We start from the raw sequence: 18,526 nt of genomic DNA on the forward strand, positions 1-18,526 counted from the left end.
CACTTTCGGGGCCCACTTGGTGTGTGCTTGGGCTGAGCTTGAATGTTACACGTGCAGAGGCTTCTTCTGGAGTTGAACGCCAAGTTGTAACGTTTTTTTGGCGTTTAACTCTGGTTCGTGACGTATTTCTGGCGTTTAACTCCAGACTGCAGAATAGAACTGGCGTTCAACGCCCTTTTGCATCATCTAAACTCGACCAAAGTATGGACTATTATATATTCCTGGAAAGATCTGGATGTCTACTTTCCAATGCAGTTAAAAGCGCGCCATTTTGAGTTCTGTAGCTCCAGAAAATCCACTTTGAGTGCAAGGAGGTCAGAATCCAACAGCATCAGCAGTCCTTCTTCAACCTCTGAATCTGGTTTTTGCTCAAGTCCCTCAATTTCAGCCAGAAAATACCTGAAATCACAGAAAAATACACAAAATCATAGTAAAGTCCAGAAATGTGAATTTAACATAAAAACTAATAAAAACATCCCTAAAAGTAACTAGATCCTACTAAAAACATACTAAAAACAATGCCAAAAAGCGTATAAATTATCCGCTCATCACTAACCCACTCACTATCCGAGATTGGATAGATAATGTTGGCTTCAAGCAGTCGGCTCACTTCCTTCTTCACAACCTTCAGAATTGTGGGGTTCAATCGCCTTTAAGGTTGAGGTGCTCACAAATCTAAGGGCTTATACCTACTATGTCCGCCAAACTCTTGTTGGGAAGTGAGCTCCTTTGCACATTAAGCAATTGCTCCTCTTGTTGGGAAGTGAGCTCCTTTGCAATAATCACTGGGATCTTCTGATTCTCTTCAAGATAAGCATACTTGAGGTGAGGTGGAAAGGGCTTTAATTCCATGTTCAGCTCATGGCTTGGCACTTGATCCTCTGGAACCACTGGAGGTGGCAAGGTGTCTTCAGTATACTCAGGGGACTTCCCCACACTTGCACCTTAAGCCATGTTCTTCTCCTCAACTGCCTCTTGGTGAAATTCAGCCACAGTCTCATCAATAATATCACACTGAAAGATAGAGTGGTCTTCCAGTGGGTACTTCATAGCTTCATCAAGGTTGAAGTTCACTGCTCTTCCATCAATCTCAAATGAATATGTACCCGAGAAGGCATCCAATTACGGCCTTCCAAGCAAGATAGATAATGGTCTTCCTGAGTCATTAGGGGGCATCTCAAGAATGCAAAAATCAATAGGGAAAGTCAACCCCTTAATGCTCACCAAGACATCTTTCGCAATTTCAACTACTGAGATTATGCTCTTATCTGCCAAAACAAAACGGGCTACCGACCTTTTCAACGGTGGAAGCTTCAAAGTATCATAAATAGATAATGACATAATACTAACACATGCACCTAAATCACACATGCAATCAACAAACTGTACACCTCCTATAGTGCAAGTAACCATGCAAGGACCGGGATCACCACATTTCTCCGGTATAGCACCCATCAAAGCAGAAATCGAGCTACCCAAAAAGGAATAGTTTCTAAAACATGGATCTTTTCCTTATTCATGCACAAATTCTTTAGAAACTTAGCATGCTTAGGAACCTGGTGAATAGCATTAAAAAGGGGAATAGTTACCTCAATCTTTTTGAAGATCTCCACCATCTTGGGATCTAGCTCCACTTGCTTTCTAGTCCTCCTAGCAAGGTGTGGAAAAGGAATGGGAATGGCTTCTTTCAAAATATTGTCCTTCTTAGGAACTTCATTCCTTGGTTGAGCAACTTCTTCTTCAACCTCCTCTTGTACCTCATCCTCTTCTTCAATATCTTCTACCTCAACAATGTCTTCATCTTGAGTGGCTTCATTTGAGCTTGGCTCCGCGGGACTCCTCTCTTGCAATGTGGTACCGGACCTCAAAGTGATGGCATTGATTCCACCCTTGGGGTTGGGTAAAGGTTGAAAAGGAAGTGCACTGGAGCTTGAAGGTTGAGTATTGGAGGTAGAGGCTGGGTCCATACGGGATAGAATAGCTTGGATGGTAGAGGTCAGACCGGTGATGCTAAAGGCAACTATAGCTTGAAGCTCTTTTTCTGCTTGCATAAGAGAGCGAAGCATCTCATCATTGGAGGAAGAGGGAGGGTAGGTAATTTGGGGAGCTTGTGGTTGGTTGAGTTGGGGTGCTTGGGCTTGCCTTTGGTGAGGTGGTCGGTAACTTTGGCCTTAGTTTTGTTGTTGGTATGGAGGGTTTTGTTGATACTGGTTTTGCTGGTAGTTATTATTCCACCTTTGGTTTCCACCATTGTCTCTGCCTCTTTGGTTGTAGTTGTCCCTCCATCCTTGGTTGGAATTGTCTCTCTATCCTTGGTTGGGATTATCTCTCCATCCTTGGTTGGGGTTGTCTTGCCAACCTTGATTGTAGTTACCACCTTGATTATAGTTACCGCCCTGTTGATAATACCCTTGATTTGGACGGTTATAGTAAGCATTGGTAGCTGCCAAGGTGTTGTCCTCTTGGAGTTGTGGACATTCATCAGTATAGTGAGAATAGTAAGTGCAAATTCCACATACTCTCTAAGGGACTAACTGTTGACATTATTGTTGTGGAGGAGGCGGAAGTTCTTGTTGATTGAGCTGAATTTGCTTAAGTATATTGGTCATTTCTCCCAATGTCTTGGTAAGAGCAGTTGTCTCACCACTAGAAGAAACTTACGTAATAGCCTTGGGATGATTGTTCCTTTGCCTTGCATTTTGGATAGACTCAGCTAGATCGGTGATCAGTTACCACGCTTCTGTTGCCGTCTTGTACTTTGTCAGAGAGCCATTACTCGCAGCATCCAAGAGGGTTTTGTCTCGAGGCTTCATGCCTTGACAGAAGTAGCTAATTAACACCAACTGGTCAATCATGTGATGGGGGCATGAATCGAGGAGATTTCTGAAGCGTTTCCAATACTCATAGAGAGTCTCTGATTCACCTAGAATGACGCAGGAAATTTCCTTTCTCAATCTATTTGTGACCTTTGCTGGAAAGAACTTGTCCAAAAATTTTCTTTTAAGCAAGTCCCAATTAGTAACCACAACTTCGGATTGAGTGTAGAACCACTCCTTTGCCTTTCCCACAAGAGAAAATGGGAAGGCATATAACCAAACGACAGTCTCATCCGCACCATGCCGCCTAGTAGTTAAGAAAGCTGTCAGAAAGTCTCGTAGGTGCTTGATGGGCTCTTGGGCGGGTAAACCATGGAATTTGGGAAGTAGATTGATCAATGCGGTCTTCAGTTCAAAATCACCAGTCAAGTTTGGAGGACGCGCTTGAAATGGTTGAAGAGTAAAGTCTGGGGCTCCCACTTTCTTGAGAGTGATCCTTCTAGGAGCGGCCATAGTATCTGCACTTAAATCAATAGAAGAGACGCCAATGAAATTAGTAGGAGAGGAGTTAGTTTCTTCCTCAAATGACGCTTCAGATTCAACCTCAGATAAGACTGGGGAATTGGGCGAAACCCCTTTATACGTGAAATAGTCTTTTCAATCTCAGGATCAAATGTGGCTAGGCTCGGATCCGGTAATGAACGCGTCATTCAATGAAAGAAATATAGAGCTCATGATAATAAAATATACTAATAAAAAATAAATAATAACTACTACTAATTAACAAAAAGCACAGCAATAAAAATAAAAAATAAATAAATAAATGCAATTATGTAAATATAAAAATATTTACACCAACCAATAATTTACCACACATATGCAACTTCCTCAGCAACGGCGCCAAAAATTGATGGGAGGAAAAATGACGGTCAAGAATTTCTGGTAAAAATAGCATTGCAAGTACAGCCTTGACCGACGAAATTTCCAATATCAATTTAAAAGTGTGTCACAATTAATAATAAATAACCGGGAGTAGAATCTCGGGTCGTCTCCCAAAGAATTGACACAAGATGTAAATTATTGGTCAGGATTTTTCTGAATAAATTTGAGATTGAGAACGAAAAAATAAGGAAACTAGAAATTAAAGCAATAAGCAAATAACAAGAGGTGTTATGTATTTGAAGTAAAAGGCCTTGGTCACGGGAGAAAATTGGAGTTCCTATCCTTGTTGTTTTCCCCAAGTATAAGAGTAAGAGTTAGTTGCTTCCACTTAGTTATCCTCTCACAATTGAAGGAAAGTCAAGTGGTTGTACTAACTCTAACTCACAAGTCCTAGTCACTTCGTGGAGAAGGACTGGAGTTGGTGAAAATCGAGTTTAGCAAGCAATTCCCAATTACAGATTAACACTTGAGTATCACAACTCAAGTGTTTCCAATTAATCAACCCCAAGCCAAGTTGAAAGATCTACTCCATTAACATGAATGCTATTTTCATAAACATATAATGGGAATAAATAAAAGACATGGTAATTCTGAGAAATTAATTAAATTAAAACTGGCATGAACAATAATTAATATGAATCAAACAAGAAATAAAAATAAATATAAGAATACTTCAATGCATTAATAATAGTCAAAGTGACAAGATCCAAACGTGAATGCAAAACAATCAAATGGAAAAGAGTAATAGAGAGATTAGAAAGGTAAACTATAAAAGAGTTGACTCCAATTGAAGATAGCAGTAGCTCTCCCAATATCCAATGCGAAGATGAACCAAGAATGCTAAAACCCTAGAGAGAAGTAGGAGTTTCTCTCACTAGAATTCCAAATTAAAAATTAAAACTAAAGTGAAAGTTGAAGTCTCTTCAGTCTCAGCTCCATCCCTACCTCTAGTCTGTGTTTTCAGGCTTGAAACTGAGTCCAAATGAGCCCAGAAATCGCCCCCAGCGAGTTCTGTTAAGTGCAGCACGTGACGCTCCGTCACGCATACGCATCAGCCACGCGTACGTGTCGTTGAACCTTACACCTGGCCACGCGTACGCGTCAGTCACACGTACGCGTCGATGAACGGCACTCCAAGTTACGCGCACGCATCAGCCATGCGTGTGGGTCGCTCATCGCTTCTCAACTCTTTAGTTTCTTGTGTTCCTTTCACTTTAACATGCTTCATCTTCGTCCTTTAAGCCATTCATGCCCTGTAAACCTGAAAACACTTAACAAACACATCACGGCATCGAATGGTGATAAAGAAGAATTAAAAATTATCAATTTTAAGGCCTAGGAAGCATGTTTTCAATCATAGCACAAATTTAAGAAGAAAATGAAAAACATGCAATTTACATGAGTAAGTGTGAGAATAGTTGATAAAACCCACTCACTTCTGTCCAAAATATATCATAAAATAGTGGCTTATCAACGATCAGTGGGATCACCAGTCCAATCAACATCTGAGTATGCCTGAAGGGATAAAAATGAATGAGCAAAAAAATAAAGGCCATGAAATAGGTTTCGTTTAATGTAGCAAAGAACACGAAGAACTGCCATATAGTGAGTGGTACGAGGAGCTGACAAGAACTAGCTCAGAACATGAACTGGATAGGCAATGTCTGGTTGAGTGATAGTTAAGTAGACTACTCCTCCAACTAACTATCGATAAAGAGTGGGATTATTCAAAACAGTGCCATCCATAGGAGTAAAACGAACATTAGGCTCAAGAGGAGTAGACTCAGTGGAACTATCTATTATACCGGCTCTAGCAAGAAGATCCGAAGCATACTTAGCTTGAGAGAGATAGATACCATCATCTGTGGATATGACGTCGAGACCAAGAAAATAACTGAGAGAACCAAGATCTTTCATCTCAAAAATAAGGTGAAGGGAGGCTTTGAGATCAGAGATACCATCAACATCATCTCCAATAATGATCATGTCATCAACATACAAAAGTATAAGAACAACTCCACGTTCACTTTTACGAATAAAGAAAGCATTCTCATTAGGGCTGCAAGTAAAACCGATATTGCATATAGTGGTGCTGAACTTGTCAAACCATTCGCGAGGAGCTTGTTTAAAACTATAAAGTTCCTTGCAAAAGAGACAAACTTTGCTAGAAGCACAAGGATAACCTGGAGGGGGTTTCACATAAACCTTCTTTTTCAAATCTCCATTAAGAAATGCATTCTTCACGTCCATCTGACTAAGAAACCATTTTTTATCGCAGCAATGGCAAGAAGAGCTCGAACAAATGTGAGACAAGTAACAGGAGCAAAAGTCTCTTCATAGTCAATACCATACTCTTGTGTACAATCCTGAGCAACCAATCGTGCCTTATAACGGTCAATAGAACTATCAGAGCGAGTCTTGATCCTCTATACCCATCTACTTTCCACAACTTCCTGATTAGAAGGAGGATCGACCAAATCCTAAGTGTGCGCTTTTTCAAGTGCCTGTATTTCTTCCTGCATTGCTTGTTGCCAATTTGGATTTATGGAGGCTTCTTTGAATGACTTAGGTTCATGTTGACAAAGAATAGTAGAAAAGCAATGATAATTAAGAAGATGAGGAGGTGGATTTCTTACCCTAGAAGAACGAGTGGAAGGAGGAGGCATGACGGTAGGAGCAGAATTGTCGTCTAGTCTGGAATCATCAGGAGATGGAGAAGGCAAAAGAATAGGAGGCTGTAGAGGGTGACTCTAGATAGAACCTATAGAATCATCACTAGGAAAAAGATCAACATTCGGGTTAGTGAAAAAAGGTGACTGAGTAGGAGGAATGGACTCAAAGGAGGAGAATTGAGAAAACATGTGATGCTTCCAGAAGACAACATGACGAGATATACGAATATGTTTAGAGAGAGGATCCCAACTGTTGAGTTAAGAATTTATCTAACTTAATTGATTATGACAAATATTATTTTTATTGGATTAACTACCCAATTAGTTTTTATTATGTTTGATTAGTGTTGCAGGCCAAAGAAATATTGTTGTAACAGCCCAATAGGATGAAAATCAAACCAGAAACATAGAGGGCTATAAAGCACTAAAAGCCCAAAGTTGTTAAGCAAAGAAATCACTTGGGCTGAATAAGAAGAAAGCCAACCCAAGCTCGAGTTGCTCACCCAAGTTGATCTCTCAAAGTTGGTATTCTCCAAAGCCAACAGTCATTTCTCTTTCGGTCAGTCTCAGAGAAAACAGAGAGAGAGAGAGCTTCGTTCCTTAAAGAGAAAGCTTAATCAAAGAAAGCAAAGGTCTAATCACCCAAATCAAACCCATCTAAGCTAAGTCAGAAGTTAAAGATGATTTATTTCCATTTGCATGCAATTTACTTTCTTCACTCCTTCTTCATCTCTCTGCTACACCAATTTGGGATAAATGGAAAAGGTGATTTCTGATAATCACTGCTATAAATCAAAGGCTAAAATTGTTTCTTGGGGACAAAGTTGTAGCTCAAGGGTTCAGATCTGGGATTACCATTGAACAACTTTTTCATTGCTTCCCTAAGGCTTTCGGTCAAGCAAAAAGGCTCAGATTTAAAGTTCCTAATTTAGGGATTGATTGAAAATAGTGAAATGGTAAGTTGGTACCCCTTTCTTAGTTGGGTAAGCACTAAGAGTGAAGAGTTAGGTATTAGCATAGCCAAGTCATGTTAGGTTAGAACTTGATAGGGAAAGGATTGTGTCAATCCTTTGGAATTGGTGTATTTAATACTACAACTATAGTGGAAATTCCACCACTGTTGTGGTGGAGACTGGATATAAGTTGCATTGCACAAGGCAACTAAACCAGAATACATAATGGTGTCAGCTTCTATCTTCCCTTCTCTGTTCTGTTTCTGATATTCATGAGACAAAACAAAATTGTCTCATAAATTTTCCACTGCTGAGTTCAAACAGATTCAGATTGAAAGTTTGTAATTAAAGGGTTATTTCATTAACGTAAAAGAAGGCCATAGACTCAATTCCCCTTCTTTAAGCCTTCTACAACCTTCACCAACAACGATAACCTTTGTGTTCAGTTCCATAACCAAGGAAACAACACATACGAGCCCGAGGTTCAAGTTTATTATGTTCATGAGGCTGAAGAAGAACAAAACAGATACAACCAAAAATATGAAGAGAACTATAATTTGGGGAGGTATGATAAAGATGCTTAATGGGAGTAATGCTACCAAGGACAGAAGAAGGGAGTCTATTGATAATATGAACAGCAGTAAGGACAGCTTCACCCCAAGTACGCTCAGGACACGAAGAAGAAAGAAGTATTGCACGAACAAAGTCAAGAATGTGATGGTGTTTGCGTTCATCTCGTCCATTTTGTTGAGACATACCAGGACAAGAAAACTCAGACAAAGTACCATATTCTGCAAGAAAGGTTAAAAGTTTGGAATCATGGTATTCCATAGCATTATTGCGTCGAAAAACCTTAATGACCTTAGAAAATTGATTTTTAATCATAATGGCAAAGTTAATATAAATTTAAGGTAACTCATGGCGATTAGTCATCAAATAAACCCAAGTAAAACGTGAATAATCATCAATAAAAATGACAAAGTATCGAGCTCCTCCTATAGAAGCAGTGGGAGTGGGGCCCCAAATATCAGAGTGAATAAGATCAAAAGGAGAGCAAGCAAGAGATGAATTATTGTGAAAAGATAAAGCAGGTTGTTTGGCAATTTGACAAGAAATACAATCAAAAGATTCATTAGGAACCTGACCCAAAACACCCTGAGACACAAGAGGACGCAATTTTCCTAAGGAGCTATGGGTAAGACATTGATGCCATAAGTGAAAGGTAAATGTAAAAGAAGAAGTGCAGAGATTCGGGGAGGAATATGAAGATTCTCGAGTTCAAACAACCTTCCAATCTTATGTCCAGTCCCGATGATTTGTCCCGTCCGACGATCCTGTACACGACAACCAAAGATGGAAAAAGTGACATCAAATTCCAGATCAACAAGTTGACCAACAAAAATAAGATTAAAGTTTAATTTGGGAATATAATAAGTATCAGGAAGATTAGGAGTTGAATGGGAGATAGAACCCTTGTGTGTTACTTGCAAGAGGGAACCATTAGCAATATTGACAGAAGGTGCATTTGTAGTGGTAGACAGAGACGAGAAAAGATTACGAAATGAAAACATGTGATTAAAGCAACTTGAGTTAAAATACCATTTAGAATTACCTGGAGGAATCGAAAAAGCAGCAGGGGTATTACCAGAAAGGGAGAGAAGATGCTGAAGAAGAGACGCAATATCAGATAGAGAGACAAGAGACGGGTTGAAAGGAGCAGAGGTAGTGGATTCAGTAGTAGCAGCAATACCAGAAGCATGCACAATCTTGGAGAAGTTGGGACAAGAATGATACTTGAGTTGATCAGGATGTGGTGGGCAAGTAGGACAGATAGTAATCAAATGTCCTGAAAGCTTGCAATAATGGCAGAATAGCTGTGAACAATGGTAGCTAATATGACATTTCTGGTGGCATGTGCGACATTCAACAGAAGGACAGTCGGAGAAGAGGTGCCTGGAACAGTTACAGTTTCGACAGAATTTAACTTTTCTGTCTATGGCAGCAAAAACATCTAACTTTTCCATGATAGTAGTCACAGAGATCAAAGAAAGGAGAAAAAACTGCAATTTCGGAGCAGAAAATGAGAAATCGGAGTGCAGAATCGGAAAGAGCTCACAAAAAACTTTAGGGAGGGTCCTACTTGTCTGCCACGTCAGCAGATGGATGACACGTGGCATCGTCTGAGTGGAGTGAGAAGCCACATCAGCTTGAGCATAGGTCAACCAGCGGATTGGGCCGGATCGCGCGCGGGTTGCTGCTAAGCTTGGCGTCGCGACACGTGGAGGCTTCTGGACTGTTCGATCGGCACCAAAATCCAACGGATCCTGAAGCATTTGAAGATGAAACAACGGAGGCAGGCAGCGAGATTGCGGCGGCGCGTGAGGGCGCGTTCGGTGATGAACCAAAGCGTCGGAAAAAGATCGAAAAACAATAGCAAAGAAGTTCTGTCGGAAGAGAAAAAATAAGGGGACTATAAACGAATTTTCATGAAAAAGAGGACCTAAGCTCTTGATACCATGTTAGAAACAAGAAAGAAATCTGAAGAAAGTGTTTTGTGTATTATTCGGGTTGTGAAAAAGTACAATGTACAAGGGATATATATATAGATGCTAGAAGAATCAGAGTAATAAAAGTATACAATTCTATAATTAATATACAGATATGTTATATAAATATAAATGATATTAATTGATCTAAATTGATTCTAAGTTATTCTCTAATATTGATAACACATATTTAATGTTAGGCATTTTTGTCGCGTTTTTAAATTATTTGAATACATTTTTATCGATAATAAAATTTGAATGCATAATTGTCAACGACAAATTTATTCAGATGCATTTTTGGTGATTTACCCTTTTTCTAAATAGTATATAGTACAGCACAAGCTCGGCCATCATTGGTGTGTTGGTGATGCATTTCTCTTGCATGAATCTGACTTTAATATTGTCTTAGGATAGGGTTTTCGGGATTAGCCCAAGACCCCAAAACAAATGTCAAATAACAGTGACAACGTTAAAGTAGAATATAGGCATCTAGCGTTTTAGTATTATACAACTTTTTATTAATACTTCAAGAAATTACCAATTTATCAATGAGAAATAGAAGACATCAAATAAATAGGCTCATTTTTTTGCAAATGGAGAAGCTCATGGTGTAACACCATGAAATGGAGGCATAGCAAAATATTGCACTGCTATGGGTCAGAGACAAAACGTAAGTTACGTTTTGTATTTGTTTATTTTTTTTAATTTTGAAATACACCAAACGTAGCTTACGTTTTGGGTTTTTCTTTTTTTTTATTTCGGTTTAATACTAAACGCAAGTTGCATTTTACTAAGTTAGAAAAAGAAAAAATTTTTGAAGCCCACAAAACGCAACCTGCGTTTTGTTAGTGTCAGAAATTTTTTCTTGGAAGCCCCAAAATGCAGGTTGCGTTTTCCACATAAAATAATATTTAAATCCACAAGTTTGCCTATAAATATGAAGTCCGGTAATGTTCATCTTCATCTTCACTTCTCCTCTTGTTCTTTCTTGCATAAAGTCCTTAGTGGGGGTTTTTTTGGCAGATAACTATGTCAAAAAAATATAGTTAAGGCTGAAGTTATGGAAGGTGTTGCAAACTTGCGAGTATATTATAATGGTGAGGTTATAACAAACACACATGAAGGAGTGACTTTTGTTTGTGAATGTCCGTTGTCATTTGCCATTCCATGTACCATGAGTTTTGTCGAGTTGCAAAATGGTCTTTGTAATAACATTCAAAGCCACATTTTGAAAAGGGTGAGCAATCTTTTATACAGAAGTCCAGTGCAAGTATTTGGTGGGTTAATACAGTTTCAAATAATGCCCATCACTGACGATGCCAGTATGTAGCAAATGTTGTATATTTATCAACAAACCCGATCTCACGTGCTGATTATAGAGCTGTACGTTGAGTTTGAACAGCAGTCGGGGATGAGTATGGTCGGCGACGAGATCAATATTAATGAGCTCGGGGATATAGATTGGGAAGAAGATAATAATGACAGTGAAGACGAATTCGAAGCTAACTATGAAGTTGATGATGAAAACGATGACGGAGACTTGGCAGGCAATCCGGCGGTGCAAGATGAAGCAAATGCGATTGTAAGCCAGCACCCGTTTAGTGTTCTGTCTTTTATGCGGACTCTAGATCTCGAAGCCATGCATGCTCCGAAATTTCCTGAGTATGCGAATACAGATATGTCATAATTATTAATTGAAGTTTTCTCTAGTGCTTATTTTATTTGTCTTGTCTGATTGATGGCGGTGCGCATGTTGTAGGTGAAGGCAACATTGCGGCGGAAGATGGCGAGTTTAGTGTCTGGAATTTGGTTCGAGAGAGTCGGTGATATCTGCAATCAAAATCTACACCATCTCTAGAGGAGTTGATTACACTGCGTATGAGTCTGAGCCGTAGACATTCTATGCGAAATGCAAGGGGTATGGTGCAGGGTGCGACTGGCTTATCCGAGCTAGCTTGATTCGAAAAAAAGCTTGTTGGAAGATCAGGAGATACAATGGCAAGCACACGTGCACCATGGGCACGATTTCACAAGATCATGCCAAGTCGGCGCCTTCTTCGAATACAAGGATGGGGTGTATTTGTCCGGAGGCGCAGTCTGTGTCCGTAAGTTATACGGACGACCCTGAGGCAAACCGGCATCCAGCCCACTGCCAACGTCAGGACCACCAAAATCTGTCATGCTCGCACCACCAGTGTCATACAAATCGGAGCCACTCATCACCGGAGCACTCGATCCACCAAGATCATACCAGTGCTGCAAGTCGTATCCCAAGTCTCCCTCTTCCTGCTGCGGGTACTCGTTCAAATCAAACAATTGGCCGCGTGGTGGTGCTGAAGGACCGGGCGGATCTACATGACCCGTCGACTCATCAAAGTCGAAGTCACTGGCATGACCTGAAGTGGCGCGACGACCACCGGAATGCTGGGATGTAGCAGGCCCTTCCTGCGGTGGCGGTGGGGATAGAAAATTTGTATCTCTTAGGACCTGAGAGAAGCTGATGGTGTTAGATCCACCCAACGGACTGAAGTGACCCTCAGCTGGAATTACCAGATGTGGTATGTAGGGCTCAGGTGCTTGAGGCGGTAGTGGTTCTGGTATATATGCTGCCTGTTGCTGGGCATATGCCGGATCCTGAAACTGCTGGGCATATGCCGGCATCTGAACCTAATGCTCATATGCCGAGACCTGATAGTGGTGCTCATATGCCGAGACCTAGATAACAATTAATTACAATTAATAGTAATTACTGATAACAATTTATAACCCTAAAAGTTGATAATAATCATAATACTAGGAATTAATAACAATACCTGAAACTGCTGCTCATGAGGCGGGATTTGCTGCTGGGGGCCAGCTGGCTCTTCCTGTTGCTTATGTGGTTCATCAGCGCCAACCTCTTCGCCTGCAACTCTATCTGACAGTCGCAGGTGCATCCCATACTGCTGTGTGTACCACTTGTAGGACACTGGGAGAGGATGAAAGTCAATAATCTACTCGCCTAGCTGCAATGTGTTATAGCGGTCAATTGTCCATCTGTTAACCATTGAATGTAAATCTGTCCCCAGTCATGGTTTTGTGCTCCTGTCAACCGCTTGCAGTGATCACGACCAAGGTCGAACACAGGGCCTGGTGGAAGCTGCTGCATCCCGAACTGTCATCTGACCCAGTCTGTCGGGTGTCATTCTATGCACTCGAATGACACTAGAGGCGACTGGGTGGAGCACAGAACCAAATGGGGAGCGAGGACATCTGGAATCCCCACTCCCATATATGGTCGCCATATAAACTGCACAATAGTTACCAAGAGGCCGATTAGAAAAACTATTCTTCTGAATAAAAACTTTGGACATTAATGGTACAACTTACGTCGTCAACTCCCATGTCGTCGAGTCCTCGCCTAAAATGCGCAGTAGACCGCCGTATATATCTTGTATGTCGGCGCCAATGACTCCACCTAATGAAAACAGAATAACAATATTAATAAGAAGAACAAAATAATAATAATAACAACAACAACAACAACAACAACAACAACAACAACAACAACAACAACAACAACGATAACGATAAAAGCCGATACCGTCGCGCTAGTGGAATACCAACATCACCGAGTTGATCGCGGGGTATAGGTGCCAGGAACGGCATACGCTCCCACGCCCAAACAAAAAGTAGTATCAGTGGGTCATCCATTTTCTTGCAGTTGTATCGTGATGCACAACACAATGATCTGTATAGGTGTGCCAGACTTCCTGCCCTCCAATTATACCCTGAAATCCGGTGAAAATTCTGAAGTAGCGGTAGAAACTTCGAGTTTAGTGAAACGGTCGACTTATCCAGAAACACAATTGTTCCGAGCACGCAGAAAATGTGCGCCCGGACGTACCGCTCGAGGGACTCCTGAGTATCACAAGGCTCGCTGTCTCTGCACCGCCGGACCCAAGCAATATGTAACTTCCCGAACACGTGATCGTCCGGACCGGGCTCCCGACCAAAACACGCAATGCAGTTCTCCACCAAAAACTCGTGGTTGCTATCTGATCTACCCGTAACGGCCTCCCCATTAATCGGGAGACCAAGAATATAACTCACATCTTCCAGCGTCACCGTCACTTTACCGACCGGAAGATGAAATGTGTGAGAATCCGGCCTCCAGCGTTCCACCAAAGCACTCAGTAGTGCAGAATGACCTCTCATTTCGCCTACTCGCGAAACGTGCTGAAACTCAGTCAATGCCAATGTCGCTGCAGCTACCTTGTTAAAGGTATCTGGCGGATCCAGTTTTCTGGGCAACAAATTTCTGATAGCCTGCAAAAAGAAAAATGATAATTATTAAATTTTAAATAATATCGGTTAATAATTTGTTCAAAAAATAATTAGCAACAACAACTAAACAGTATTATTATTATTATCTTAAAACCAATGTTCTGAAAACCGGACCGGACAGGCCGGTTCGACCAGTTTAACCGCGAACCGGCGCTGCAAGCGGTCTGGTCCTTATCTGAAAACTGCGGAGAGAAGAACCGCTCAAGAACCGGCGAACCGGTCAAAAACCGGCCAGTTAGACCGAACCAGTGACCGGCCGGTTACGCAGCTTACACTAAACGACGCCGTTTTACGTTTAAAAAAAACCCGCCCGACCCGACCCGCCTGTGGAGCACCCCACCCCCCCTTTCTTCCCCCGAGCCCCGACCCCATTCATTCATCAATCATCATCTGAATCATCTCCAATGGAGAAGAAGAACCTTAGCGGCGCTGCCTGAAGCCCTGAACCATAGCCCCCTGTCGCCATCCCTCGCCCCCGTGGTGTCGCCATCCTCAGCTCCAGCAACCCTCCAATCTCCATCATCGCCTGGTTCCTGCCCAGTAGCCCTCAATTTCGATCGTCTTCATCTTCTCAAGTCTCAACACCAGCACACAGTAGCCTCTCATCGGCGGTCCTCAACAGTCAACACCGGTAGCCCTCCATCGACCCCAGGTGAGTGACTCGTCCTCTGCTCATTTCTTTTTGTCCTTCGCCTCTGCTCATGTTCTTCCATCGATGTGAACTGTTCAATTTCTGTGCACTTAGACCTCGGTTTAATTTTCTGTGAACTGAACTGAACTTAGACCTCTGCTCATGTTCTCTTTCTCTTTGTCCTCAATGTGAACTGAACTTAGACCTTGGCTTAATTTTCTGATTTCAATTTCTGATTTCAATTCCTGTGAACTTGCTCTTTGTGAAATGTGCATTTTCTGTGAACTGAACTGAGCTGTGCATTTTCTGCTCTATTCTGTGAACTGAACTGTGCACTTTCTGCTCTATTTTGTGAACTGAACTGAACTGTGCATTTTCTGCTCTATTTTGTAAACTGAACTGTGCATTTTCTGCTCTATTTTGCAGCTTAATTCCTCTTTGTTGCACAATTTCTATTTGTTGGTCAATTTATGTTTGGTCCTCGGCTCAATTTCTGTTTGCTGTTGAGCATAAAAAATAAAAAATCTGAATGTTAAGCTGGCTGGTCTTCTATTTTCAGCTCAACTTCATTTGTGAACTGTTCAATTTCGGTGAACTTGCTCTGTGCATTTTCTGATTTCAATTTCTGATTTCAATTCCTGTGAACTTGCTCTTTGTGAACTGTGCATTTTCTGTGAACTTCGTTCCTCTGCTCAATTTCTATTTGACTGTTTGTTGGTTAGCAATTAGCATAAGAAATTAATAATCTGAAAAGTAAGTGGTTGTGTTTGTTCATTGTGTTGTGTTGTATTGTGTTGTGTTGTTTAATTTCATACATGTTTTATTAATTTCAGTTATGGAAGATAGTATTAATCAAGAAGCAACTGCTGATAACAATGCTTCTGTGTATAATAATATGCCTGCCGATACTCCTATTCCGAATGATGCTGCTAATCCTAATTCCCGTAGTGATAACGATAGTCATTCACAAGGTTCTTCTAACCTTAGGGGAAAAACAGATTTAGCTTGGAAATATGTTTCTCTACAACACGTGAATGGAAAACCACAATATCAATGTTTATTTTGTCTACAAGTTTTCAATGGAGGTGGAATTCACAGGATGAAGAAACATCTAGCAAAGATTACTGGAGACGTGAAAAAATATCCTAAAGTTCCATATGATGTGGAAAAACAGATGGAAAGTTTGTTGAAAGATATTCAGGCCAGCAAAAAGAAAAGAAAAGTAAGTTTTGGTGAAGAGGGTGGTGATTAGGTAGAGGATGCAATTGATGAGGCAATAGCTCAAGAAGAACAGGAACAGCAGCGTACCTCGAGTCAGCAAGGAGTTGGAGGCGATCCAAAGAAAAAAGCCAAAGTCATTCCTCCTATGTTTGCACCAAGAACAACTCCAGGAGCTCAACCAAGTATTAAAAGTGTTATGCAAAACAAAGAGGCGATACACGAGGTTGATAAACGATTTGCTCGGTGGCTTTTGGATTGTAAAATTCCATTTAATGCTGTGATGTCGCCATATTTCCAAGATATGTTAGATGGTGTTGCTGGTATTGGACCTGGTTACAAGGGGCCTTCTTATGATAAGTTAAGGGTTCATTTGTTGGCTGATCTTGAAAGAGAAAGTCAAATGCTAGTTGATAGTTATAGGAGTGCATGGAAGGAAACTGGATGTACCCTCATGGCTGATGGTTAGACAGATCAAAGACAAAGAACGTTAATCAATTTCTTGGTGTATTGTTCTAAAGGTTTGTGCTTTCTGAAATCAGTAGATGCTTCCAGTATGGTAAAAAATGCTTCACACTTGTGTACTTTGTTTTCTGAGGTGATTGAATGGATTGGCCCAAATAATATTGTGCATGTTGTGACTGACAATGCGGCCAATTATGTTGCTGCTGGTAGGCTTATCAATAGAAAATATGATAATATCTATTGGTCACCATGTGCTGCTCATTGCCTTAATCTTATTTTAAAAGATATAAGCAGCATGGCGCATATTTCTAACCTTGCAACTCGTGCTTCAAAGATCACAGTATTTGTGTACAATCATACGGTTTTCTTATCTTGGCTAAGAGAAAGACCTAAGTGGAGAGAAATTGTACGTCCTGGTGCAACCCGGTTTGCAACTGTGTTTATTACATTGAAGAGCATCTTTGACCGTAAAAAGGAGTTGCAACAATTGGTTGTAGATTCAATTTTCACTGATCACAAATTAGGAAGGAGTGCTACTGGTAGAGCTGTGAGTGCTATTATTCTGGATGCCAAATTTTGGGACGATTGCTTTACTGTATGTAAACTTGTGAGCCCTCTGATTTACTTGCTGAGGGTTGTTGATGCTGATGACCCCCCATCTTTGGGGTATGTTTATGAAGGAATGCTAAGGGCAGAAGATGCAATTAAGGAGATGTTTAGGCAATCCAAGACTGCATATCAGCCGTACACAGATATTATCAACTCAAGATGGGACAAGCATTTGAAGAAAGATCTTCATGCGGCAGCTTACTTCCTGAATCCTAAATTCTTTTTTAATGAAAATTATAAAGAAGCACCTGATGTTATGCGAGGTTTGCTTGATCTTGTTACCTTGTATTGCAAGTATAACAATTTGGATTCAGTTCAGGCAATGAAAGAAATACATTTATATAGAGATCGGAAAGAAAGTTTTGATAGACAAGAAGTTATTCCAGCTGCATCTGAACTTAAGCCTGGTAAGAATATGGTTGAATATTTGTTTTAACTTGTTTTATACTCCTATGTTCTTAATTAATATCTTATAATATGTTATGATTTTATAATTGGTAGATGAATGGTGGAGGTTATTCGGAGGCTCTGCTCCATGTCTACAAAAGATAGTTGTTCGCATTCTTAGCCAAGCATCTGCTTCTTCTGGGTGTGAGAGAAATTGGAGCCTTTTTGACCAGATTCATACAAAAAGAAGAAATAGATTGGAGCATGATAGACTGAATGACATTGTTTATGTTACCTATAATTTGCGTCTTAAATCCAGGTAATATATGTTTCATGAAATACTATATTGTTTCATTTGTAATCTTTATCATAATAAATTTGTAAATTATTAAATCTCCATATATTGTATTTAACTTTTTAGGAAGGAAAAAGAAAAAAGAAAGCAAAAGACACAACATGATCCAATTGATTATGAAAGTATCAGTCAAGTTGACTTCTGGGTGACTGAAGAGGTTGTAGAGAAAGAGCCTGATCTTCCTAGTAATGTGGATGACTTATTGCGTGAGTATAGTATATTTAGTTTCTAATGATTTATTAGAATGTTGTTAGTTTATAATATAATGATAACATTTCTATTTTATTAGGTGAAATTGATGCTGATTTATATCAAAGTGGCGGTGGTAGTAGTGGTCTTTATGCTGCATCTTTTTCTTCTGCTGATCAGGGTGGGAATGAAGGTGAAGATCATCCCACCGAAGCAGATTTGCAACAAGTTCTTGCGGATTTTGATAATTGATAAACCATGATGTTGGGATTTAATATTTACATATGCTTTTATTACTATTTAACTTTTGAGTTTGGATTTTGATAAGATCATATGTATTTGGTTGATGATATTTTATGTAGTGTTTTTAATTTCGAAGATATTTTAAGATTTGTATCAGACTATAATTATATTTTA

The 18,526-nt window shown here is 40.3% G+C and overlaps 3 protein-coding genes across 3 annotated transcripts; 2 read left to right on the top strand and 1 right to left on the bottom strand.

Annotated features, from left to right (window-relative positions):
• Nucleotides 1–13,033: 13,033 nt before the first annotated feature.
• On the bottom strand, nt 13,034–14,126 carry LOC148576174 (serine/threonine-protein phosphatase 7 long form homolog). The gene is made up of 3 exons (XM_088502685.1): nt 13,513–14,126; nt 13,292–13,386; nt 13,034–13,218 (listed from the first exon to the last, which is right to left on the bottom strand). The coding sequence occupies exons 1-3, from the start codon at nt 14,124–14,126 to the stop codon at nt 13,034–13,036; spliced, it is 894 nt and encodes a 297-aa protein (XP_088358811.1).
• Nucleotides 14,127–16,303: 2,177 nt separating this feature from the next.
• Nucleotides 16,304–17,211, top strand: LOC107605127 (uncharacterized). Its single transcript, XM_021108839.2, has 3 exons — nt 16,304–16,568; nt 16,626–17,116; nt 17,203–17,211. Exons 1-3 carry the CDS (start codon nt 16,304–16,306, stop codon nt 17,209–17,211), a joined length of 765 nt encoding a protein of 254 aa, XP_020964498.2.
• A 40-nt stretch (nt 17,212–17,251) lies between these two features.
• Nucleotides 17,252–18,526, top strand: LOC110270449 (uncharacterized). Its single transcript, XM_088503286.1, has 4 exons — nt 17,252–17,585; nt 17,680–17,884; nt 17,987–18,126; nt 18,210–18,526. The coding sequence occupies exons 1-4, from the start codon at nt 17,252–17,254 to the stop codon at nt 18,359–18,361; spliced, it is 831 nt and encodes a 276-aa protein (XP_088359412.1). The 3' UTR covers nt 18,362–18,526.

The sequence above is a fragment of the Arachis ipaensis genome, chromosome B1 (genome assembly GCF_059453495.1).
Source record: "Arachis ipaensis isolate K30076 ecotype BB chromosome B1, ASM5945349v1, whole genome shotgun sequence".
In the NCBI taxonomy this organism is placed as follows: Eukaryota; Viridiplantae; Streptophyta; class Magnoliopsida; order Fabales; family Fabaceae; genus Arachis; species Arachis ipaensis.

Excerpts from the sequence above, each read along its gene's own strand:
- LOC148576174 (XM_088502685.1), bottom strand. The coding sequence starts at position 14,126 with ATGAGAGGTCATTCTGCACTACTGAGTGCTTTGGTGGAACGCTGGAGG. Across the intron at positions 13,387-13,512 it reads GGTATTCCACTAGCGCGACG|GTGGAGTCATTGGCGCCGAC; the intron begins GTATCGGCTTTT and ends TGTTTTCATTAG. Across the intron at positions 13,219-13,291 it reads GGGAGTTGACGACGTAAGTT|TTTATATGGCGACCATATAT; the intron begins GTACCATTAATG and ends ACTATTGTGCAG.
- LOC110270449 (XM_088503286.1), top strand. The coding sequence starts at position 17,252 with ATGCTAAGGGCAGAAGATGCAATTAAGGAGATGTTTAGGCAATCCAAG. Across the intron at positions 17,586-17,679 it reads TGCATCTGAACTTAAGCCTG|ATGAATGGTGGAGGTTATTC; the intron begins GTAAGAATATGG and ends TATAATTGGTAG. Across the intron at positions 18,127-18,209 it reads TAATGTGGATGACTTATTGC|GTGAAATTGATGCTGATTTA; the intron begins GTGAGTATAGTA and ends CTATTTTATTAG.
- LOC107605127 (XM_021108839.2), top strand. The coding sequence starts at position 16,304 with ATGCAAAACAAAGAGGCGATACACGAGGTTGATAAACGATTTGCTCGG. Across the intron at positions 16,569-16,625 it reads ATGTACCCTCATGGCTGATG|GTTTGTGCTTTCTGAAATCA; the intron begins GTTAGACAGATC and ends ATTGTTCTAAAG.